This window comes from Mus musculus, chromosome 17, assembly GCF_000001635.26.
Source record: "Mus musculus strain C57BL/6J chromosome 17, GRCm38.p6 C57BL/6J".
NCBI classification, from domain to species: domain Eukaryota; kingdom Metazoa; phylum Chordata; class Mammalia; order Rodentia; family Muridae; genus Mus; species Mus musculus.
In genome coordinates, this window is record NC_000083.6 from 79,881,988 (window position 1) to 79,908,389 (window position 26,402).

General features: G+C 42.5%; 1 protein-coding gene and 1 long non-coding RNA gene across 10 annotated transcripts in view; both read right to left on the reverse strand.

Moving 5' to 3' along the window:
- The window catches only part of Atl2 (atlastin GTPase 2), a 47,853-nt gene extending 33,636 nt beyond the window's left edge, over positions 1-14,217 (reverse strand). For 5 of the 8 annotated variants that reach the window (NM_178050.4, NM_001286647.1, NM_019717.3 and 2 more), the window contains exon 1: positions 13,922-14,136. Coding sequence is in view for 4 of the 8 variants with exons in the window: in NM_019717.3 (NP_062691.3) it covers positions 13,922-14,039 (118 nt within the window). In the remaining 4 variants the exon portion in view is untranslated. Of the gene's footprint in view, positions 1-5,612; positions 12,651-13,921 lie in introns of those variants that run through there. The other 3 variants (XM_006524657.4, XM_006524656.3, XM_006524655.4) reach the window with 3 other exon arrangements.
- A 920-nt stretch (positions 14,218-15,137) lies between these two features.
- Positions 15,138-26,402, reverse strand: part of Gm41625 — an 84,577-nt gene continuing 73,312 nt past the window's right edge. The window contains exons 2-3 of one of the 2 annotated variants that reach the window (XR_001782270.2): positions 16,866-17,073; positions 15,138-16,162 (exon numbers count right to left, since the gene is read on the reverse strand). This is a non-coding gene — a long non-coding RNA (predicted gene, 41625). The remainder of the gene's footprint in view (positions 16,163-16,865; positions 17,074-26,402) is intronic. The other variant, XR_876985.3, reaches the window with a different exon arrangement.

Sequence of the window (26,402 nt, forward strand, 5' to 3'; positions counted from 1 at the left end):
CATATATACTCACAGAGGAAATTTAGTACAAACAATGAGAACTTCCTTCTCAATTTTCTGAATATATACCCCAAGGGTGAACCCTAATTTGTCAATTCTGAATGATCATAAAGTATCAGAGAAGCTAATTTTATCACAACAAAAACTGGGTAAAAATGCAGACTCTAAAATGCATAACAATATCAAAGAGGGATCCTGTCTTAAAAATTAAGGAAAACAACCAACACAACCTCTGGCCTCTGAGTATATATGTAAACACATACACACCCACACCATATACATACTCAACACAAAAAAGAAATTTAGTATAAACACAAGCTGCTTGCCACCCAAGCATCAAAAAGTGAGTCTGGGGGCTGGTGAGATGGCTCAGTGGGTAAGAGCACCCGACTGCTCTTCCGAAGGTCTGGAGTTCAAATCCCAGCAACCACATGGTGGCTCACAACCATCTGTAACAAGATCTGACGCCCTCTTCTGGAGTGTCTGAAGACAGCTACAGTGTACTTACATATAATAAATAAATAAATCTTTAAAAAAAAAAAAGTGAGTCTGGATCTCTGACACCCGCAAAATATACCAGGCACACATCCGAAATTGGGGAAGCAATAGCAAGATCCAGCCTAAATGAACCGGGGAGCTCAGCGTCCAGTAAAAGACCCTAACTCAAAAATGAGGTAAATAGCAACGTATCAAACACTGGCCTTTGTATATGTGAGTGCACATACACACACGCGCTCGCATGCACAGACGAAAGAGAGAGAGAGCGCACACCAACAGAAATAAAAAGAACATTTAGAACTAAATAATAAAATATTCACTGAATAGACATAAGGAGATGGGAAGCCACAGAAGAGTTCATGGCCTTGAAAATATCCGAGGACATTCTCCAAGTAGCAAGAGTAAAAAGAATGAAGAAAAAAACTAAGTCTCAGAGACGTGTGGCACAACAGGCAATATGTACCTAAGAGTCCCATAAGAAGAACAGAGCTAAAAATTAGTTAAAGAAAAACGGTGAAAGTGAAAACATCACCATATTTGTTTTAGAGACTTACACACTCAGTATTCAGCATAAACACTATTAACACCAAGTTAAAAATGACTAACTTTTTAAATCCTGAAGCTGGGCTTAGCCCACATATATACTGCTTTCTTTGTACAAATTTTCTTCAATTTTTTTTTTTACTTTGTCATCTCAATTTTAAAAAAAAAAAAGGCAAATGTCAAATATCAAATTGTTTAAAAGTTACCCAATTGTCACTCTGGAAATGTACAGTGCTATTTTAAACTTTGAAAAACAAGAAATGAAAGAGCATAAGTTCTCTTCCAGCCTTAGCCAATAATATCAGTGAAGCATAGCTGGGAAGAACAAGGCGACCTGGCTGCAGGAGTGCATCTCCAGGTCAGGGCATCACCAGTCCTCTCTACTAAAGCTGCCGGGTTGACTAATGATGTGGGAAACATGATAGCATGCCTGTCAGCAAATACAGGAAAACAAAAACACAGAACCCAAGCAATAACGTCTGCAGACAGCTTTAGTCTGCAATCTATCAAACGCTTCAACACTGGGAGGCAAGACCTCAAAGAAGTCAGTTTAAATGCCCAGTGTGAGAGACTGGGGGAGACGAATGATTAACAAGTGCCACCGAAGCTAGAGGGTCGTCCCAGTGACATTACTCAACAGTAAGAGAGAATTACTATTTGAGAATATCATCAACAAAATAATAATTTCTCAGCGAGTGAATGTATTATGCTAAGCTACAATGCCAAGAAAAACAAGTAACAAATGGTTTCAAAGAACAGTTAGCTGAATTACTAGACTCCCAATAAAAGAAATTCATCAATAAAGCACTTTCCAAGTGGGGGGGAGGGAGGAAATCATTAAAAATACCTGTTCTCAAGCCGGGCATTGTGGCGCACGCCTTTAATCCCAGCACTTGGGAGGCAGAGGCAGGTGGATTTCTGAGTTCCAGGCCAGCCTGGTCTACAAAGTGAGTTCCAGCACAGCCAGGGCTACACAGAGAAACCCTGTCTCGGAAAAACAAAAAAACAAAAAAAAAACTTGTTCTCTGGTATCTACTACAACATTTTAGAATATTACCAAGAAAAGTAATAACTAATTAATAACAACTAAGAGATATTCCTAAATTGTTTGGAATAATGTAGCCCTGCTAGGTTGCTAAACTCTACCAAGTAAAGGGCATCCTAGCCTTGTTTATTCTATTCCTAGAGTAACTTTAAGAGAGGACTATGACACCTCCATCCATGTAGCTTTAAGAAGCTGCATTAGGACTAAAAACATAACCACCATTCAATAAATTTCTTACTAAAGGCCTGCCAAATATTTTTCCAATCATTTATTTTCAGACTAAATTATATATAACACAAAACAAAATAGTATTCCTAAAAGAATACTAGCTAAAAACAATACATTTACAGGAACTAATAACCTAATTTAAGCCTGTTAATTAAAAGTGTTAGTTCAGCGGGTAGAGAGATGGCTTGCAGGTCTGAGCACTGGCTGCTATTCCAGGAGGCAGGTTAGTGTCCCAGCACCCACAAGGTGGCTCACAACCCTCTGTAACTCTAGTTCCAGGTGATCCAACACCCTCTTCTAGCTTCCACACGCATCAGACAGAAGTGGTACACAGACGTACATTCAGACAAAACAGGCATACACATATAATAAAGGATTTTTTAAGAAAAATTAAATTCACCAATATCTGGCAGACTAAATGAAGGTGCTTACTGGTATGAAAGACTAAACATAATCAGCTTTAAAATCAGATCCACTGAATGCCTTCAAAGAAAACAACAGGTACAGATGGTGTCACTAGTTGGTTATAGTAAACATTTAAGGAAAAGAAACCAATCCTTTAGTCTCTTCTAGGAGAGAAGACAGGACAAGTCCTTCCTATTCACTTTATGAAGCCAAAATTATTACCAACATCAAAACGAAAGACAGTGATAGAACACAAAACTATACATCAGTATCTCTCATAAATATAAATCAGACATGAGGATCTAATACTCAGAATAAACTCTTACTTAAATAAGAACTACTTTTAAATAGACAAGCTATTTCTACCACACAATTCAAAGATACACAAATAATAAACTGGCACAGAAAGAAACACAATGCTATTGGATATTAAGAGAAATATAAATTAACATCAGCTGGACAGCAATACCTTATATACAGCTAAATATACTCCTAGATAGCTAGACAAGTGAGAACATACGACAACAGAAGACTTAAACGCAAATCTTCACAGCAGATTTATTCCCAATATCCAAAACCTGGAAATAACCCAAATGTTTGTTCATTTACTAGAAAGTAAATAAATTCTGTTAAATCCATAAAAAACAAACTGCTACTTGGCAATGTAAGAAATGGTTTATATACTTACATTCAGATATATGTGTGTGTGTGTGTGTGTGTATACATATATATATATATGTATACACACACACACACAGGTAATGCTAAACAGTCACTTTGTATGCTAAGTGAAAGATGTCACACATACATTACTGTACTATATGATTTCACTTTATAAAATCCTTGAATTAAGTCAAACTGCAATCACAGAGATTAGCAGTTATCAGGAGCTGCGAATAAACATACTGACTATATAATAATAATATGACTTATATGTAACATATAATAATTATTTAACAATGATAAAAATAAATGTTGAATACAAAAAGACTTTTAAAAATAACTTTTTTTTTTAAGATTTATTTATTTATTATATGTAAGTACACTGTAGCTGTCTTCAGACACTCCAGAAGAGGGCATCAGATCTTGTTACAGATGGTTGTGAGCCACCATGTGGTTGCTGGGATTTGAACTCCGGACCTTCGGAAGAGCAGTCGGGTGCTCTTACCCACTGAGCCATCTCACCAGCCCCCAAAAATAACTTTTTGAGGTATTATTCTATATCATGATTTCAGGTTATGAACTATACATTTGTCAAAACATCAAATATACTACCAAACCAGTGGATTTTTAATCATATGTGACTAATTCCTCATTCTCATTTCTTAATATAATCAATACTTTTGTTTAAAATTTAATTTTTAAGGCGAACACCTTAAGGTCAGCCTGGTCTACAGAGTGAGTTCCAGGACAGCCAGGGCTATACAGAGAAACCCTGTCTCAAAAAAATAAAATAAAATAAATAAATAAATAAAAATCATTTTTCAGAGCAAAAACATTCTAATCAGTATTCTAGGACAATGTTCAGAAAAATTAGATCAATGTGATTAAAGCCTGGAGCTGGACAAGTGGCTGAAAGCTTATAAGCACACACTGCTCTTGGGAAGGACCTGGGCTGACTTGGCACCATTGGCAAGCAGCTTCCAACTCCACCTGTAGCACCATCAGCAACAGGGCCTCTGACCTCCACAGGCCTGCACTCACCTGAGCATGCCAGACAGACAGACAGACAGACAAATAGGCCTCTACAGGCACCTGTACTCACATGAACATACCCACACACAGGCACAGAGACACATACAGAAACAGACAGACACACAGACACACGCACACACAATTAAAAAATAAATACTTAAAAACTGGAGCTGTCCACCAATTCTAACACTCTTCGATTTAAAATATTTCCTCATGAACTAATTATAGGATTTTAAAAACATAATTTTGAGGTTTCTAATGGTGACAAATCTCTTGCCCACTTTAAAAAAAGGATAACTCCCATTTAATTCTAAGCTACTCACACTAACTTGTTTATTTGCTTTGTTTGTTGAAACAAGGTTTCTCTGTATAACAGCTACAGCTCTGCTGGAACTTGCTCTGTAGAGCAGGCTAGCCTCAAACTCACAAAGATCAGCCTGCTTCCGAGTGTTTGGATTAAATGCATGTGCTACCACTGCCTGGCATCACACTTAATTTCTTAAAGGACTCTTTTAGCTAAGGTTTTTAGGGGGAAGAAGAGGGTAGAAAAGAAGGGCATTTTTCTTAGTGTCTTAGGCATCAATATACATCAAACTACACATACGTGCTTGAAAATATTTCATACATACATTGAAATTCTAATACATGTGCTTAAAAACTAGCCTTAACATTTAAAATTAAATGCCAAGAGCTTTATAGGTTGTGTAATATAATTCATTTATTCTAAAGCTACATGAGTAGGCTAATGTCGGCAGAAGGAGACTAGATCATGACATGTCTTCTACAGCAGTTAGTCAACTGTTACTCCAAATCTAAAGATCTTGTTAAAATGCATATTCTGACCCCATGTATCTAGGGGGTGCCGGGGTTGAAAATTGAGTTTGTAATCAGCTTCAAAATGATCCCAAAACTCACAGTCCTAAAAAAAATATGGAATAAGTAAGGTCACAATATTTACTCAAGCTTAGTATATAAATGTCATCCATTTACTCTTATTTCAGCTAGTCTCTAATAAGGTTCAAAGTCAAAAAAGGGAGAAGTTTGAAGGCTGTACCATAATATTCTATCCTTCCTGGAGACTGCTGATACTCTTGGATAGCCAAAGTCAGTTTAAGTATTGAGTCTATAAGAAGCACTAGAGACAAAGAACTAAACAAACTACTTATAAAGAAAAGAAAGAGTGCTTTTAAAGTGTTACCATGTTCTATAGCAGGACTGAAAACAACTGCTCCGGAGTGATCAGCAGGCTCTTAAGTGAGGTTCACAGCAGTACTGGGACCTGCCTCCCAGACTGATACAGTTGAACACAGGAACACTGACAAAGACAGAGACCTGAACTTCAATGAAATGTTTTATTGAAGGAGGAAAGCAGTATCTGCCAATCAGGCAATGGAAAACAGTTTAATTCATAATTTGCTCCTAAAATAAAAATACCAGTTGGAATTTATAAAGTTAAATTTTTCTCTACAAAACTAAAGTATAATGTAAATAACCGGAGTAGCAGGAGGATTCTGACTCCAGAAAAGGATTTATTAACAGTGTCAATTACCATATACTTTTCCCCATTAGTCCTGCCCCTTTGTCAGGAATATGTTACCCTAAGAACCTTAAAAATGATCTGGAGAGTATCTAACAGTTTATCTCCTTCTTCATTATACTCAAACCAGAAAACAAAGAGTTGTTTTCCTGTAAGATTCACATATTATCTTCCACTTGAAATCTATCCTGTTTCCATAGCAACCAGCAGTGATGCCGTACCATTTTTGCTGTTCCCACTTAAAGAACACTATGGCATAAAATCCTTTTATGCATTTTATGGAACTAGATGAGGGAAAAATGTAATGTAAAATATATTATGTGTAGATGCAAATTATTTTTTCCAAAACTGCCATGATCAGTTCTTTAAACAATATACTTGAGTATCAGATGCATTTTAAAATTTTTTAAAAAACCACTTAAATTAAGCTTCTGGACCTGGTGGTAGCACTATTTTGTACTTAAAATCAGGTTGTCAATGAAGACATCCTAGAAATAAGAACATCTCTGTCCCCAAAGAGGTCAGTGATGGCTAACTTTAAAACTGTAGGCTAAGAATTCAGGGCAGAATCCCTCCCTAAGGAAAGCCATGAAACATCCTGGAGCAGAGGACTGACAAGATCAGCACACTCTGCTGAGAGAAACTGGAGGTGATGGGTAAGAACTGTAAAGAAAGGATCTAAAAAACGGGAGATCAGATACAAGGCATCAGAAGAGCTTGCTATGCGGCCAGAAGCCCAATGCCAAGGTGACAGTGAAAACGGCCAAGCCATGTCAAGGCCCTTCTTTGGCCTAGCCACTGGGCTAACATTACAATCATTCCGTGTTTTTGTAAGGAGTACTATATTTTCTTAAGTGTTTACTAAATGGCATATGATTTCCTCATTAGTCCTGCCCCTTGTCAGGAATATGCTACCCTAAGAACTCCCAAAATTAATACTGGCACAGTGACAACAAAGTTTTATAACAGTCAGGAGGAATAAATCAAAAACCAAAAAAGGGTTCCCTGACTTAGATAACAGTACCCTTCCTGGCCCAAAAAGTAACTTTGTGGCCGGCGGTTAAAGGGTAACCAGTCTGTGATAACCATCTAGCAAGGGAATCAATCACAAAGCAGAGTTAACAGGACAGATCTTAAGGAAATTTAAGACACAAAATTCTATTTTGCCCTATCTCTCTGTACCTCAGACAACTAAAACAGCAGCAGTTCAAAACAGAACATACTCAAAACTCAGCTTTGTCTCAGCACAGGCAAATGTCTGGTATGAAATTGGCTAAAGAGAACCCCCCCCCAAAAAAAAACATAACTATGCTTCACACTAGATAAAATGTAATTAATCTGAAAAACACAAAGCATTTCAAAAGTCAGTTTTGCCTTAGCTGGCGGGGTGGCACCCTTTAATTCCAGCACTCGGGAGGCAGAGGCAAGTGGATTTTCTGTGCATTGGAAGCCAGCCTGGTCTACAGAGTTCCAGGACAGCCAGGGCTACACAGAGAGACCCTGTCTCAAAAGAAAACAAAGCTGAAAACTGTTTCCTACTGTACTCTCCCTCTGTTCCCTATGAAGACAATGGTAGGGTCCATGTGAGGATTCCTTCCCTGTGGTAAATAATGCAACCTGCACAAAAACAAGGGGAACAACAGCTCCAGGGTTGGGAGCCACATTTTGGACGACCAAGTTTCTCCAGAAGTTATTCAGCCATTTAAGGCTAATTTGGGGGAAGGAGGGAGTCCAAGACAGGCTCTCTCTATAGCCCCGGCTCTCCTGGAACTCAATTTGTAAACCAGGCTGGCCTCCAACTCCAACAAGATCCACCTGCCTCTACCTCCCTAGTGCTGGGATTCTAGGTGTGCGCCCCCTCCTCCGCCACCCCAGCATTAGGATCAAATCTTTGTTTCTCTTAACTACAGAAAAATAGCTCATATTCCTTTCTTATTAAACATGTTTAACACCTCTGGATTTTTCCAGTAGATTCCAGTTACTTTTACACCTCTTTAGATTGAAAATTCTTAGAAATTAGAATTTCAAGAATGCTATAAATTTCTAGAAAGCTTAAATTGTTTTGTAAAAGAAACAACACGCTGCTTACTAAGGTATATATATATGTCTTACATTTCACTAAGACCCACACAATCTTCAAAGCCTAATAAAACCCACACTAAAACTGGGAGATGCCTGGAGTAAGAGTGGCCACCACCAAGCCTAAAGTCCTTGAGTTCAATCCTGACCCTACAAACGGAGAGAAGCACTAACTGCATGCACGTGGTGCTCTAGCAGGTAGGCACACTCACTGCTACATATTTTGGCACCTGACACAAGCTACAGAAAATGTCTCCACCATATTGCCTGTAGGTGTGTCTGTGGGGATTTTCTTGATTAGTGATTGACGTGGGAGGGCACAGCCCACTAGAGGTGGTGCCATCCCTGGACAGTGATCCTGGGTGGTATAAAAAACCAGGCTGAGAAAGGCAGGGAGAGCAAGGCCGTAGGCTGTCTTCCTCCATGGTCTCTCTCCTGGAGTTCCTGCCTTGGCTTCCCTCAATGATGAACTGTGAACAGGACATGTAAGCCAGACAAACCCTTTCCTCCCCCAATTGTTTTTGATCTGTATATTAATACAACAATAGAAGCAAACTAAGACACACTCAAATAAGTCTTAAAAACTAACAAACATGGAAAATGGAGAGGAGCCTGAGGAAAAGGTCCAGTAACAGGCCCAAAGTGGGACCCAGCTCACGGGGAGGCCCCAAGGCCAAACACTATTACTGAGGCTATGGAGCACTCACAAACAGGGGATCTATCATGACTCTGAAAGACCCAACAAGCAGCTGAGTCAGATACAGATATTTGTACCCAACCAATGGACAGAAGCTGCTGAGCCCTGTGGTTAAATAGGGGAAAGCTGGAAAAAGCTGAGGAGGAGGGTGACCCTGTAAGAGGACCAGCAGTGTCAATTAACCTGGATCCCCAAAATCTCCCAGACACTGGACCACTAACCAGGCAGCATACACCAGATGACATGAGGCCCCCAACACACATACAGCAGAGGACTGCCAGGTCTGGGTTCAAAGAAGATGCACCTAACCCTCAAGAGACTGGAAGCCCCAGGGAGTTTAGAGGTCTGGTGGGGCTGGAGGTAGGGGGATGGGGAACAGTCAGAGTGGACTGGGAAGGGAATGAAATCTAGAGTGTATTTAAAAAAAAAAAAAAAAAAAAAAAAAAGCCAGGCCTGGTGGCGCACTTGGGAGGCAGAGGCAGGCGGATTTCTGAGTTCGGGGCCAGCATGGTCTACAGAGTGAGTTCCAGGACAGCCAAAACTATACAGAGAAACACTGCCGCAAAAACAAACAAACAAACAACAACAAAAAAAAAAAGGTTAATTTTTTTAAAGTAAAAAGCAGCCTCTATCATGTGCTTCCCACTAAGGCCTTATAAGGAGCTGATGAATACAGAGAGGGTAGCTTCAGTCACAGTCACGCCTCTCCTCTACATCACCATCCCTCTCTACAGTTAAAGATGGTGCTCCCAATAGGAAAGTTTGAGAAAAAACAAAAACAAAAACAAAAAACAAAACTAGAGATCCTAGACAGCTAAGCACCTCTCACCAGGAGTGTCTGTGCACCTAGAGTTCTGACAGTAAGCTATCTGGGCAGCCACTAACTGATTACACTAGCTTCAGTCACAGAGATGCAGTTCTATGAAATAATTTCCATTAAACTAAAGTTAGAAAGTAGATCCCCTTTATTCTACTTGTACTGGCCAGGAAACCATGGACAAGTTAGTTAAAGGTGCATATTATCTTACTGGGAAAGTGGCAGATTGTTAGTCTTTCATGACTTAAATGTCATATGCCCATAAAATCGACTATTGTATAGCCATTTATCCCAGGGTGGTGAAAAATCAGTAATTTACTACAAAATCCTATCTGATGTGTGCATACACAAACAGAGAGATAGACAATGTAACCATCGTGTGAAAACTGCTAAACAGCTACTTGAGAACCCTGCCACCCTCACAGCCCCTAACAGGCAGGGCCGCCTACTTCACTGCCTTCTCTTTGCACAGACCCCACCTTGGCCTGCCTACTTTTCATTTCAAGGGAAGTATGGCTACTACAGCTCTGTGGTTGGCTCTGCAGGCAAGGGCATGGGTCAATCTTAAGCGCGACACGGAAAGCAAACAAGAAAGCCCAGCCCACTGACTTCACTCCCACAGCAGTCAGCCATATCTAATCAATCATATGTGGCAATCCACCGAATGGCCCTCACCTCCTCTAAACCTGGTGAGAAATGGAGCAAGTACTGAGAAGCTTCAGTAACTGGAGAGACAGCACACTCGCCCTCCAGTGGGAACAGCACTGAACTCCCTCCCCAGAAGAGCGAGCTTTAAGAAATAAAATGCAGGGGTTTTAAAGTATTTTGTTAAGTAACAAATAGGACCTGTCACCCAGCGTTCAGGTTCCTATCTCGGTGGCAAAAGAGAATAGGAGATGAAACAAAACTTCAGAAATGAATTCATTGTGAAATGAAGTTTAACTACTCTGTGGCCAAATCTATTTTCCTTAAGGTTAAAACGTAAATAAAGTGACCGACTTCTCTGAAGCAACACACCTGGGATCTAAAACCCTCAAATGGCTACAAAATCAGAATGCTACCGCCCTTGAGAAGGAAAAGGAATAAAAATTGTTCCTCTGTTCTTTGCCCAGAGAAAACCCTCCTTATAAAGTCATTAAATGAACATTTTAAAAAGTTATTCCTACTTCTGCACCTAATATTTCTGGCTTTTGAGAGCTTACTTGAAAAAGCTTTGTTCCCATTTGTACATCAAACCTATGTCGAAACTGAGCACAAACAAGAGCTGTCAGTGTGCCTCACAGTTAAAGTGTCTTCTACTCCAGCAGTATCACCCTGGCTGGTGTTCAGTCACCCTAGGGAGCTGCCCAGTTCCAGCTGTAGAAAGGTTAGTTATCTAGGAAAAAGTGTCACAATTTTATTTTGGGGAATAATCAGAAATTTTACCATAAAGTTAAAAGCCACACTAAAAAAGAAAGGCTGTAGAAATAAATGGCTCAGTGAAGACAGCAAACCCACACTCAGTTCCCAAACCCACATAAAACGGCTCACAACCGCCCCTAACTCTCTCTCCAGGGATCTGACCCTCTGGCCTTTGTGTGCACCTATACTCAGAGCATACACGAACACATGCAAGCACACACACATTTTTAAAAATAAATATTTAAGAAGAAACAAAACAATAAAAATCCTGAAAGCCTGTGCACCGTTGTGGGGCCCACCTACAGCTACAGTCTCATTTTCTCTCCTGCCTTGTTTCCCTGTAACAATCCCTTTACTGTAAGCAGCAGCTTCTCCCTCTCCCCGTAAAAAGTCCACAGAATTTCCAAAGCACGTCACCCAACAGACTGAGCACCGACAGAAAGACTCCTAGAATCCTATCAACTAGAAGGTCAATCATACAACCATGGAGTGTTGGATCCTAAATCCACTCTGGAGGCAGGCGCACTTAGCCTGATGTTTGGAAGACCCTCGGTTTGATCTTCCACACACGGAGGGAAATGTCTTGGGGGTATTTTCTTTTTCTACATGAGTTCACACAAGCACACAATTTAGTTTGTAATGCAGGTGACTCAGAAGCAAACTGGCGGTGTCGGGCCTGCCTTAGAAGTCATTTGATAGGAATGGCTGTTAAGTGAAAGTCTTCCACACATGACCACCAAATGAAAGGCCGAGATCTATGAGCAACGGCAGAACAGTTAACAAATGGTAGTCGAGCGCTACTTATCAAGTCTATAATGACAATTTTGGAGTTTTGGTTTCTGTAAGAAACACAAAAGTATTTTAAGACTACGTTTTCACTTGAATCCCAGGTGTGGGACACGGGGCTGCTTCAGACTGTCCACACAGGTGTGGGACACGGGGCTGCTTCAGGCTGTCCACACAGGTGTGGGACACCGGGCTGCTTCAGACTGTCCACACAGGTGTGGGACACCGGGCTGCTTCAGACTGTCCACAGCCACTGACCAGGATTTCCCAGCTGCAGAGTTTCTGTGATTGTGTGTTAGTTGGAATTCTGTGGAGTTTCCTGACAGTATATAAATGCTAGAGCCAAAGGAGGCAGTGTGGGTTGATGGTCCTTTGTTGTTGTTAAGTAGTCGGGCACAAAGAAGAAACAAGAAGAAAAAATTACATATCCTGACAGCGAAGATCAAACTTGCCCCAAGGACACCCCTAATCAGCAGGAAGTAGTCTAACGATAGAGTTGCCCCTTTCCCACCCCTGACTTTATTCAGGGATCTCTTTCCTCTCTCTTATCTAGGGGGTGGAAAGTGTGGCAGAAAGGGGTGGAGAAGGGTGGAAGAAAGAAACCACAAAGTAGCCAAAGGCGATAGTCCCAAGACACTCTCTCATCTCTTCTCAGTGTCCAATAGCATAAAACATGCTCTTACCCATGACTGAATCAAACTTATGCTTTTCCTATTGCATACATCAAGTATGTTGACACTACATCTCAAACTGTTCTCACACACACACACACACACACACACACACACGGATTCCAAAACAAATCAGCCACCTAAGGTTTTTAAAAAGCCTCTCTGGAAGTATTTCCAAGGGCAGAGGGCTACCACTGTAAACAGTTCTGACAAGAGTTTGTAGTTGACAGGTTAACAAACCTCATTTCTTTTTCTCGTTCGAAAATTCTAAGTTATCCTCACCTCTGACATATGTCCAAGAGCTACCATAAATGGTGAAATGTAAATTAAAGTTTTCTATAAAGTGTCTGTGGTAAATATTTAATCAAAATGTTTTAAATTTTATCCAGTAAAGCCTTTATCAGATTGTGGAAAAGGAAATACAAAAGCGATCTCATACCCGGTGTGTTTACTCTACGCTTATCTTGACCTCAGGTATCTAACCCTAAGCCCTTACGATTTCTAAGCCTTTGAAAAACTTTTCCGCCTTTAACCATCGCAACTCTCAATAAGGACTTCGTGCGTTCAATTCGCACCACGGTGAAAGATCAAATGCTACACTCCTAAAAATAGGGGTGCTGTGAGTGAGAGCAACACACAACACCGCGCTGCCAACGCAACTGCGTCTTCGACGGGGTAGGGGCGCCATGTACACACACATACAGTAGGAGCTCACATTCAGCAAAACCCAGGAACGACGGGATCAGGTGACTTCAAACCAGACACTCTCAGCCTGAAGCGAATGACTCGCAGCCCCAGGGCTCCTAACCCCAGTCTGACAACCGGAGCCAACACTTGCAACCCTGGCCAATCCACGCACAACTCGTGCGAATGGGTTCGGCGGAGCCAAGAGCTGGTGAAGCTGAAGCTGAGCCCGGGCCCCAGCCCTGGCCTGCGGACTGCGGCTCCCATCGGGAAGGAAGGGTGTGTGAGTGTGTGTGGTGTGTGTGTGGAGAGAGCTCTGCGACCTGGCAGCCAGGTGCCAGCGGTTCCCGCGTCCACCGCCACCGCGGGGCCCAGCGCGTCCCGCTCGTCCCTCCCTTCCCGGCCCGCGTCAGGCACCCAGGGCAGTGAGTGCCCGCCGGGTGACCGATCCCGTACCGCCCGCCGACCTCCGCGCGTCCCGGCCCCGTGGCCCCGGCTCAAGGCCGCCCCCTTGGGTCGGGGCGGACACCGCGGCGGCCACGCGGCGGCGGCGGGCAGGGGGCCGGGCTGCCCGTTCCCCCGGCAGCTGGGAGAGCCGAGGCCCGCGGGCCGCCCTCTCAGGCCGCGCGGCGGAGCGTGGGGCGCGGCTGCCGCTAGGCCCTGCGAGCGAGCGAACGAGCGTGCGAGCGAACGGGCGGCCGCGGCGGCCAGAGCCGAGCCGAGCCCAGCCAGCCGCGGTCTTCGACCCCAGCGGGCGACCGGTGCCCGCCAGCCCGAACGGCCGCAGCCTCCCCGACTCCCGGCCCCCCGTGGCCTCGGCCCCTCCGGCCCGTACCTAGGGAGGTCGTAGACGAGACGTGGTTAACTCCGACGCTCGAGTCGCTGGTCTGTCGCCGGCGCCTCAGCCCCTGCTGCGGCTGCTGCCTTCGCGCTGCCTCGTCCCCCTCCGCCATCTTGTACCGATTTAAAATTAACTCCCCACTGACGTCAAACGCCGCCGCCGCTTTATCAACCTCCCGGGAGCCGGCGGGGCGGCCTGCGGGTCCTAGCGCCGCCCTCTGACTTGCGCGGCCCAGACACGCCCAGCCACGCCCATCAGCGCCCTCGCTCCTCCTCCGCCCGGGCCAACCTGCCGCGGAGCTCCGCAGCTCTCAGACTTCTAAGGAAGAGTTGGGGAACCCCCACTGCGGCCGGCGCCATCCCGTCCCTACCTTCCCGCTCTCGGGGCCACACCCCCTTGCCGCAGGGCGGAGAAGGCATCTCCAGTCCCTCCTTTCCCAATTCTCTTCGCATCTCTAACGTTGACTCTGCACGTGAGGTTACATTCGCATCCTTTCCCTCCTAGCTTTCTTACCCCCAGCCCTCTTCCCTGCGAAGCCAGTGCCTGGCTTCTCCTGATATCTTGGCCCTACACAGAAAGGTTTTCTCTTTCCACCACTATCCTACAATTTGTTTGCATTGGCTCCCCATCGCCTTCTGAGGCTACTTTACCCTCTCAACTATGCATATCTGAAACCCAAAAAAATACCGCTCTGATCAGAGAAGGAATTCTAATACATCCTCTCCTAACTGTGATGAACCTTCTTCTGGGGATCCACTGGCATCATGTAGAAAGTTCGAGAAACTTTATAACAGATACGTCAACCTGTGGAGGCAGCTGTGGAACACAGTTCTTAGTCTCATGAATTTGTACCACAACCATGGCTGCAGGAGAAAATCCTTTTCTCTTGAAAAAGTGGGAGCCCAGGTGTCCAAATGATTGTCTTACCCCAACCTCTTAAGCCTATACTTTGCAACCTTTAATTCCACAAAACCTCTAGAAAAAAACCGTTAGTGTCATCAAACTTTGGAGGGCATCATTCCAGATGGGCTTTGGTTGAACTGTCTGGGGATTAAGTCACCTGTTCTCTATCTTTGGAGACACAGATTGTGAGTTCCTTCTGCACTAACTCTGTGTGCTGCTCCCATGTTTCCTGAGCAACCTAGTAAGGGACTTGCTTGATAGTAGGTGTGCTTGCTTGCTTGCTTTTCTTTTCTTTCCTTTCCTTTTCTTTTCTTTTCTTTTCTTTTCTTTTCTTTTTTCTTCTCTTTTTGTTTGGTGGTGGTGGTTTTTCAAGACATAGTTTCTCTGTATAAACCTCTGTATAAGCCTTGGCTATCCTGGAACCCATTTTACAGACAAGGCTGGCCTCAAATTCACAGAGCTTGCCTACCCCTGCCTCTTGAGCGCTGGGATTAAAGGCATGGACCCCCACGCCTGACCTTAGATTTTCTTTCATAATCTCTCTCTGTGATAACTATTGGAGATTGTACACTCCGCGGTGTGCAGGTGCTTGGGCATGAAAGAAGATGTCAAGATGAGGATTTTTGCCTTCAAAGACCAAAATCCCATTTATTGTCAGTGGTTACATGACACTGAGCACACCCTATCAGATATCCTGGGAAAGTTAGTCATTCCCAAAGCTGTGCTGCTGGCCAACTGGTCTTCAGAGGGGGTTCTACTCGCAGACACTGGCATCTCATCAGCTCTGCTACAGCACCCCAGATAGAGCCACACCTCCTGGATCCAGTGAATATAGAGAAACCTAACTCAGGTCGTCACAGAATGAACACTGACCCACGGTCAAATCCAAGTTTAAAAAGCCACCTTCATTATAGTTACCTCTCTTCTATTCAAACCAAAGAGACACATTCCAGACTTCTTTCTCCTCTTTCCACCCAACAAATCTTCTATTGTCATTGTGACTGCTGGATCTCTCCCTAACTCACTTCCTCTCCAGCACCACCCTAGCCTGTATCTTCATTCAACCTCCTATCTCCCCCACTCCCCTGTAACAAAGTATTTCCCTTCTCCTGTAGACTCTTCACCCAGCCGAAGGTTTGAGTTTTGTTTTGTTTTGTTTTTTTTAACATACAAATAGGATCATAGGGTTGCTCTGCTCAGGGTAAAGGCCAAACTGTAGTTGACAAAGGCTTTTACAATGTGAAGTCTGCCATTTTTCTTTCTGTTTCTCTGCCTCGTTCTCCAGTCCATCACTGGTTCCTTCATTCTTTGATTCCACACAGTCATCTTGTTCTGGGATATCAAAGACACAAGTGATTAAAACGGACAAACAAAATGGGGCTCATTCCCCTTGTGGGGTGTTCAAGAATGGGTAAGTTGGTAAATAGATGAATTAAAAGTCTGAATCCCCTACTGATTCACCCAATGCTTCTAAACTTCCAGGTTCCACTGTGCTAGGCTAAAGCATTTTCACGGGATCACATCACCATTCTGAGACTATGATCTTCTATCTATGGAATGCTTCCTGTTCCGGGCACTGCTTAAAGTACTTTACAAGTAAGCCATCGAATCTGTAAAACAATCTATCTGTAAATCGGGCTTGCGGTGCTGCAGGTGTGGCCTGGCTGGCCTCAGTAGCAGGTGCCCTGTGGAAAGGTCAGCAGAGGACCTCCTACTATTATCACTGTCCCAGAGCCCTGCTTGCATATTGAGAGTGTCTACAGGGTGCAACTCATGGGTAATCCACAAAAATTCTGTTGTCTTGCCTGCAGTTAGCATGAGTCACATCAAAAGACACACTGCCAAATTGGCAACTTGAACTTTGTTTAATTTCAGAGGATAAGAAATGGGCAGAAGACATTCACAAAGTCACTTAAAATGTCTAAAAATGGCCCTCAAACATAAAAAGTTGCCTTTATGAGAAACACTAAAATGATAAATAGCAACTTCTTCACACACAACTTGGCAAAAATTCAAACTTAACCATGACACTGACCTAGCAAAGACGTGCAGAGCCCTCTTCTCACGAGTTGCTGATGAGAGTGAAGAGCAGTATGGCCCTGTGCTTTTCCAAACAGCCACAAAGCCTGTATTGCATTTCTGTCCATTCATCTAAGCACCAAACTTTAAGTCTCTGACTCCCAACGGCACAACATGTTATGTCCAAGGTTGTCCACTGTCACAGCTCCTGCAGCTGCGAAAGACTGAACACGAGATGTCCAAGCTCAAGAAACTGTGATTAAAAACTCATAATGGGTCTCTGTCTGTCTCTCTGTCCCCCTGTCTCCCTCCCTCCCTTCTTCCTTCTTCCTTCCCACCAGGGACCAAGCCCGAGTCTGCATCCGACCGAGAGGCACGGTCCCGGCTTCCGTGTGTCTCCCTGCCCCCGGGTCTGTCTGTCTCCAAGTTACCATCTTCCCTTCCTACCCCGGCCTGCCTGGCCTCGGCCATAGCCCGTGCAGCTCGGGTCTCTGTCCGTCTAAAAAAAAAAAAAAAAAAAAAAACCTCATAATGGATCACTTTGAAGCTCTTATAAGAAAAAAACACTGTGAATTAATCGGGAGCGATTTCCAAGAGAAACTCTTACAGGGAGGAAAAAAGCAAATTACATAAAAAAGTATGTAGCATGCTCCTTTTTTTTTGGTATGATGAGGGAATAACAAAATATACATGTATCTATTTGCTTATTCAAAAAGACATCTAAGAAGGCTAACTAGGAAGTGATAACATGCATTCCAATGGTAGAAGGAATTACACGTCCCTGTGGCCGGGTGGAATGACACTTCTCAGAGTGTACCTTTTTGTATATAACACTAACTTTTGCAACCACCTATTTTTATCCAAAAGAAAAAGACTATAAATGGAAGTGAAAATTGCAGACAATCTCAATAGTATTTAAAATTAATGATAATCGTTTTGAAAAGGAGAGTAAAGAAAATTCAAATAATCCTAGTACTTTACAAATATAATATTGGACCATACCTGTTTCTTAATCTTATTCAAAGTCAGGAAAAAAGCCACTGAAAATCAGAACTTTAAAAAAAAAATAAACCTGTTTATAGAGATATAGACGATGCAATTGTGTTGGCTAGTTTTTATGTCAATTTGACACACAACTTGGCATCTTGGAATAACTTTTTTTTTTTTTGGTTTTTTGAGACAGGGTTTCTCTGTATAGCCCTGGCTGTCCTGGAACTCACTGTGTAGACCAGGCTGACCTCGAACTCAGAAATTCGCCTGTCTGCCTCCCAAGTGCTGGGATTAAAGGCATGAGCCACCACGCCCAGCTTTGGAATAGCTTTTAACTGAGAAAAAGTCTCCATATGTAAGGCCTGTAGGCAAGGACATTCTCCTGATTAATGATTGAAGGGCCCAGGCCCCTTGTACAACCTCTGGACAGGTAGTCAGTCCTGGGTGGTATAAAAACACCAGCTGAGCAAGGCTTAGGGAGCAAGCCAGTAACTGACTTCGAGTAACCACGCTCTTCCATGGTCCCTGCCTCAGTTCCTGCTTTGAGATCCTGCCCTGACTTCCCTGGATGATAGATGTTAAACTGTAAACTGAAACAAACCGTTTCTTCCTCCAGTTGTTTTTTGGCCAATGTTTTGTCACAGCACTGGAAAGCCTGACTACACCAACAATTAAACCTGAATTCATTTTAGATTTATTAACAGGATAAAGCAAATGAGTTAAAAAAAAAAATGTCTTCACATGGTGGAGAGTCGTGGTTATCAATGAGAAAGAGGAGTCCTAAAAATAATCAAAGAGGGAAGGCTAAAAGACTCTTATGGAACAGCTTTAATTTCAGGTGTTGATATAGTCTCCGGATTTCTAATATGCACAAAAGTGTATGCGTACATATACACTCATACACAAGCATGAGAACCTGAGTTTGGACCCCCAGCACCCACAGAAATACGTTGTGTGCTATGGTGCAGGCATGTACATAACCTTGCCAGCTGATCTGGAAAATTAGCAGGGACAGGTAGATACTAGAGCCTAATGACCCAGCAGACTAGCCAATAGTGTGCTCCAGGGTCAGTGAGCAACCATCTCAAAAAATAAGATGATGGATCAATTAAGAAAGACACACAGTATCCCACTCTGGCTTCCACACGTCTCCTCATGGGCAAGCACACCTGAACATTTGCCTCAACATGCCTGAACATACAACTATTCAAAGTACAAACAAAATGGATATTCATGTTACAGAGTAAGATTATCTTTCTAATAAATTAAGGATTAATACAAACATGCATTCCACATATTACTACAACGTTATGAAGAATAACTGTCACATACAATTTAGCACTAGAGGAAACATAATATCAGGTTAATGCACAATAATAAAAGATCCAGCCATGTAAAACATGTTTGGATACAGGAAAACTTGGAAAGAGATGTTAAAGGGAAAAGGAGATAAGGTTACATGGGGGTATCCTCCCGCTCCTGGCACTGTTTGAGGAATAACTAATGTTCTAATTCTGAAATCTGAACCAGCAACATAATCCGTAGGGTAATTAGCATCCCCACCCGTAATAGCAGCAGGCTCCTCGGGGCAGACTTGTGCAGCTCTGCTGCTCTGTCTCTGTGATGTGCAGTTTGGAAAGCTCCGTTTATCGAGATGTTATTATCCCCAAGAACACAATGCTTTTTCAGAGAGATTAGACAAAGAGAGGGGGAAAGCCTTGAAAGGATGGTTCCAAAATGGTCTATCTACTGTCAACTACCCATCAGAGGAGAAGCACATGGAATAAAGAAGCTGTTAATTCACAGAATAGTTAAGAATTCAAGCCTTCAGGAAGTCATTTCCACTGTCAAAATAAAAGCATAGCTTTTGCAAGATGGAAGTTGATACAGTTAACCACACATGACTACCAGAGAGCATTCTGACCTGTGTTCTGTCCCATGTCAGCTCACCCTCTGCTGCCCAGAGTAATCCTTCTTGAACGATGCAAACATCCGGTATAGCAGGGGCCTGCATGGCTTTCTTCCCTCACTTTTACTAAGGAATCTATTAGTCAAGGCTTCTGCTAGCCCTTGTGTTTTAATTCCCTCCCTCTCTTTCTCTCTCTTCACTCTCTCCCCTTCACTCCTCCACAACACCCCCCTATGTCTCTCCTTTTTTCTTTTTCCTTCCCTATTCTTTTTGTTTAAGAAAACCTCTTTTTGCTATTCCACTTACCTAGAGCCCCAAACCTACCCCCTTTATAGTCTTCAGCTACTACACCTGAATCAAGATGAGTCAAACTTTTATTTAAAAAAATACATTTAATATACAATGTTAAATATAATACTAATTTATTATAATTAAATTATAATATATTAACTATATTAATGTTAATAAAATATAAATGTTATATTAGTAAAATAATATATAATAAAATATAAATTAAATATAATTATATAAGTATATGTTGAATATAATATAAATATATATTTATATATAAATATATATATGAGGCTAGAGAGATGGTCAAGAGTACTTGCTATTTCACAGAGGACCCAGGTTCAGTTCCAGATCCTACATCAGATGACTCTCAACTTCCTGTAACTCCAGTACTAAGGAATACAGTGTCCTTAGGTAGCTATACACATGTGGTGCTCTTACGTACATTCAGGCACACACATACACACAAAATAAAAATAAATATTTTTAAAATTATGCACATATAGAACTAGGCATGGCAGCTCAGTCTATAATCTGAACACTTGGAAGATGGAGGCAGGAAGATCAGTAGTTCTAGATCAGCCTGGACTATATGATACACCCTGTCTCTAAATAATAAACCATCCAGCCTGTATTATCTTTATGTATGGAATGCCTACCCAAAAGGGCCGTGATTCCTAAAGAAAACTTTCCCCTTCACTTCTTAGGAAGAGGAAACTAAAGACCTGATAAGGAGTTACCCTGCTGTCTTGTTAACCCTGAGAAGATGGTCTAAGAGAGACTTTCCCCGGACAGGGAATACAGCCTTAGGTTCCAACCCCAGGACCATGTAAACCAAGCATGGCAGCATCCACCTGCGATCCTGGTACTCAGGAGGAGATGAGGGATCCAAAATCCAAGGTAATTACTAGCTACTCAGGATCCGTCTGAGCTGCTTGGGACCCTAGGGAAAGAAAGAGAGGAGGGAAGGGAGGAAGTGAACAGGAAAAGAAATGAGAAAGGTGGGGAAGGAAAAATGAGAAAAGGTTCTCCCCGTAAGATGTAGATTTGAACAGCATTAGTGTAAACTACTCCATTGATATCAGAGAGATGAGGTAGGGTTAGGCTGGAGGAATTGACAGAAAAAAAAAATATATATATATATATACACATATATATCGATGGCCAGGATAGAAAAAGTATTAGATATCGTTGTTTTTCAAATAAATTAAATTGAGCTCGACTGCCCTCTCTCCACCCCCACCCCCAGCCCCACCCCGAATAAAAGACTGTCTGCTTTGGGAACAACTGAATTCTCTGTAGACCTGGTGACCTTTTCCACGGCGTGCTTTCTGGAGGAACTTCAGCCACACACACTTTACAGATTGTTGCTCCTGAAGATGGGTGGCTTGTAGGCAATCCCCAGGGAGGTGCTATTGAGAAATGGACTCCTTATTCCTTATTGCTGCTTCCCTGGAGTGTGTGGAGCTCTGCATATTGGCAGAGTCACTTCACAGTCCCAGCGATGAAAGCAATACCAGGCTGCTAAGCAATGACCTTGGGGACAGGTAGCATTTGAAGCATGGAGGGCCATTAGCGGACCATCAGCTTGGCCCAACCAAGATGGACTCTGCAGGAGACTTCCCTTGACCTCAGGGACTAGCAGTCACTGATTAAGCCCAGAAAATGAACAATGTCTGTTCCCTGTAAGATCACAGGTCTCACAAAACACTTCCTTTGGGATTAAACATTTCATGGAGTGGCCATACAGGAAATTTTTCATAGGGGCGAGGGAAATTGGATTTCCTGCTGTAGTAGATGTGTATAAAAACCAAGCATCTGTGTTTCTTAGTTGTTTTGCTACTATAACAGAAAAGCTAAACTAATCTATGTATGAAGACAAAGGTTATGTGGGCCCAAAGGCTTGGGGATTCTTCTGATCAGGCCGACTAACCGATTCCAGATAGCTAGGGCATGCCCAGTGGCAATTTTACAGAGTGTCTGACAGAGCAAGACCACTCACTTCATCATAGAGAGGGAAGGCCAGAATTCCACATCTCCTTTAAAGGCCAGTCCCAAAGGCCTCTTTAGGGGCCTTTAGCCCCACTCCACCCCCATGAACACACACTGAGCTCCACCTCTTAAATGTCCCCCCAAAGCACCATCCTGGGGATCCAAACTTCATGGGGCGGAAAGCTGGGCATGCTTCTCTTTCCTTTCCTTTTGTGAATGTTTATTGTTCATTTACTCTTTTTTATTTGTTTTATTTTTTTTTTATTTGTTTTTATTTGTTTTTATTCCATGTGCATCAGTGTCTTGCCTGCACATTTGTCTGTGTGAAGGCGTTAGGCTCCCTGGAACTAGAGTTACAGATAGTTGTTGTAAGCTGCTGTGTAAAGTGGTGGGAATTGAACACGGAAAGAACACTATGCGCTCTTAACCGCTGAGCCATCTCTTCAGCTCCCAAATAAAGCATTTTCTACCTGGGCTTGCTTCTAAGATTTAGTAGTCCATTTCTGCCCAGAACAAGGGACTTCTGTCCTTCATGAATGCAAGAGAAAGCCGATGGTCCCTTCAGCCCATATTCATCTAGAGGTGCAATGTCTCAAACTGAGACCCATGAGTTTCACACAAATAAATGGCGATCTAGCCATAAGACACAGTGAAAAGAACAGCAGCTCTGCCTCTTGGCTTTAAGCACCTGAAAATATTACGCTTTCTGACATCAGTCCTCTGCTGTGACAGTCTCGGCCCAACAGTTTTCACTGTAATCACAGGTAATGTAAATAAAGCCTTTGGCCTGCTGGTGATACATGTCAATAAATGAGAGCTATCACTATTGCTTTTCCTATCACTATTGCTTTTCCTATCACAGTATAATTCCACAAGATAAGAACCACTGACATCAGACTCAGAGCCTTTCACAAAAGCAGACACTGAAGCTTGAAAGGTTGCAGAACTTTTGGGGGTTTACGTGACTAGTAAACTGAAGAGCTGGGACCTAACCTGGTTTTTTGTTTGTTTGTTTGGTTGGTTGGTTTGGTTTGGTTTTTTTGTTTTGATTACCCATGTTTTTAAACACGTTGTCTTCTCCTCATGACATTGTCTGAAAAATCTATACTCATTCAGGCCACTAGACAGCTGGCTGCATGGGTTCTGGATGTCTGCAAGACTGTTTCTGCAGGAGACAATGAAGTCCAGACCCAACGGCATCCATGGGAAGGCACTCTCCTGGATGAAACGGGGCTCATCTCTCCAACAAATGACTGCTACAGAATCCCAAAGGATACGGATCTTGCAGTCACTAAAGCATTAACAGTTTAGGACTAGCAGGATTGCTCAAGGGTTAAAGACCCTTGCCACACAAACCTGGACACTTAAGTTCAACCCCAAAAATCCACGGTAAAAGGAGAGAATGCGACCAAGTCTCAAAAGTTGTTGCCAACCTCCACGTGTGCGCCATGGGACACACAAACACACGATCAATGGTTTAAATCTTTTATGTATCACAGAAGAGTAGAGAGGACAGCAAAAGTTAATTTAAATCCATCAACTACAACCGCCTGAATATTTTTGCAAGGGAACATAACAGTGGTTTTTACATCATGATCTTCATACAAAATAATTCCTGGCAGGGCTTTCTGGGAAACTATATTGCACTCTCTAGCACTTTCTCAAAAGTGGTGAAGGAGCAAAAACAACCACCGTGACAAAGAAAGTGGTGCTTACAACGTGAAGCAAACATTGTCTTGTGCTTTCAGATCCTCTGAGAACAGGATACTAAATGGTCTCTATTTCAGACAGCCTGCGCTAATAATGCCTAACGTTCTCCCACGGCCTGCCTGTCCACCCTAGGGGATGCTTTTGAAGTTGGTGGGAAACTCAGACTTCATAGAGAAACTGCAGATCTGTATCTCTTATCGTTAAGATAATGTCTACCTTCGTATCATTATAATCAACATACTTCATTCACAACTGCAAGACAACCAAATCTTCCTGTCTCACACCCAAGCATAATTAACTCTTAAAAACTTACTGGCTGGCTGCAGAACCATTCCGCCACCACAATGTCCTTAGAATCCATTGCCCCTCACAGCCTATTGAATCTTGGTTTCACTAAAGATGTTTCATCACTGTGCTTTGGTGGTTTAATCTCACCTAACCCCCAATACTTTGTGACAGTTTAATGCCATGTCCCTTCTTGCCCAGCATATTTGAAATCGGTCTTCTACTATAACCAATTAGACTATAAGTCCCTTCTTTACATTTCATGTAACAGTTCTTTGCTTAAATGCCGCTGCCTGCTGATTTAGTATAGTTACCTTTAAGTTTTGCCCTGACCACTGTCCAAGGGAAGATTTAGTAAAATATAATAAAACGCTAGTTGTTTGAAGACATGGTTTTGATGTAGTTTTCCATGAAGCAGTAGATAGCAAACACATAGCTTAATGCCACTCTATAAATAATACGATGTAAACTCGCAAGTAAATGCATCATAATAAACACTGGGTTCAGGTGACAGCAATCTGTTCGTGTCCGCTGTCCAAAGCAATGGTTCTGCCAGGCATGGTGGTGTACACCTGGAGTCCCGGAACTCAGAAGGCGGAGACAGAAGCATCTATGAAGCCAATCTGGGCTACAAAGGGAAATTCGGTGTCAAAACACAACAAAGCAAAACGCTTTTTAATTCCTTTTTGTTTGAAGACAGTAGTAATATGTAGCCTTCACCTACATGACATGTTCCCACAGATTTGCCCAAATATTCACAGGTGACCATTGTCAATGGATTATGGATCAGGCAGCTCCCGCTAGGAACAGACTCAGGCTTTTTTATCTACAAACATGAAGCACTTCTTTAAGTAAAATTATGAAATTTAATGTTCAAGTTTAAAAAAAAAAAAACCACCCCACATTTCATCCAGTCAACACATACCACAGATATTACAAGCATACACACAAAAAAAAACAATTTTTCAACTGACTCACATTTAAAATATTTTCCTAAACATTTTCCTGATTTCTTATCTGTAGAATCTCCAGGCAGCTCCTCATATGGTTTCAATTTGGGGATATAATTTTTCTGAAAAGAAGGTAGAATTTATTTTATCCTGTGGCATAACCAGTGAGTTTTCCCTTATTGTTCCCTCGGAACCCTGAACTTCATAACATTTTATTATTTGTGTGGTATAATTTTTTAGAAATACTGTCAAACTCGGGGAGACCTCTCTCAAGGTCTCTTTCATGTAGAAGCTTCAGCTATCTGGACATAACCAATTTCCTTTTTCGTGACAAGCTTAGATACGTTTGGGGTTGAGATGTGTGAGATAGTCACAGTTGTATACGCTATAATTTGCAGAATATTACCAACAGGAGCGAACTTTCATTTCCAGTCATTGATGAAGACAAGATCCCTTTTACAACTTGACTCGTGTAGTGATGGAAAGGATTCCTTACATACTGTTTTGTGTTTCATGTCTCTAAAATATTATTTTCTGCTCCTCACACGCATAACTCCGAAGCTGAGCACTGTAAGATACTTTTAACCTCTGACCTGACAGGTGTGCATATCACCTTTGAACCCAAGAACAAAGGCGGTGAAAGACAAAGGACTCTTGCGTTCTGGGTTTTTCCCTGCTGGGCTTATATCCTAGAAGGTGTTATTAAATAGACTGGGGAGAAAACAGAAAGTAAATGAGGATTTGTGAGCCTTTCTTCTGCGTGGAATTTGAGAAAGGAACTTACCCTCCCCAAGATATAGTCTTATTCTGATATAAAGGAAAATGCATCAAATTAAAAGAGACGGTGAATAGTGGTTAATGAATAGTGGTCCTTAGTTATCACTCCTGAGCATGCTCTGTGTGGGGTCCAGAGGTCATAGTGCTATCCAGGGGCCAGGAAGGTAGCAGAATTAAGAATCAGAGGTCGTGTTGCTGATAACAGTGTCTAATCCAATCCAGGAACCAGAGGGAGATCCAGCCCTGACCTCCATGAGTGGAAAGGAAGAGTAGGTAGGTCCTAGTAGCCACCAAGAATAAAACAAAGATAGGTGAGCGCCAACCAGTTCCCTAGAAGTGTGCAAGACACTAGACAAGTAAGTCACAGCAAAGACGGTGAGGTCACACAAGAGCTCAGGACCCATGCCTCCATCTCACATGTCCTCCCCTTCCAAGGGGTCACACCAGGAAGCTATCACTGTCTGGAGCCATGCTCTGTCAGCTCTTGCTGAAGAGTCACCAGGAAAGTTGTATTACCATAACAAGTTGCATTACCATAACAATGCATTTTATATGGAGAAAGATAAAGCAAGGGAAATTTTAAGTCATTGCCTTAGGCCATCTTGCTGAGATCCTATGAGTAGGATCACACTCAAACTCAAAGCAGCTT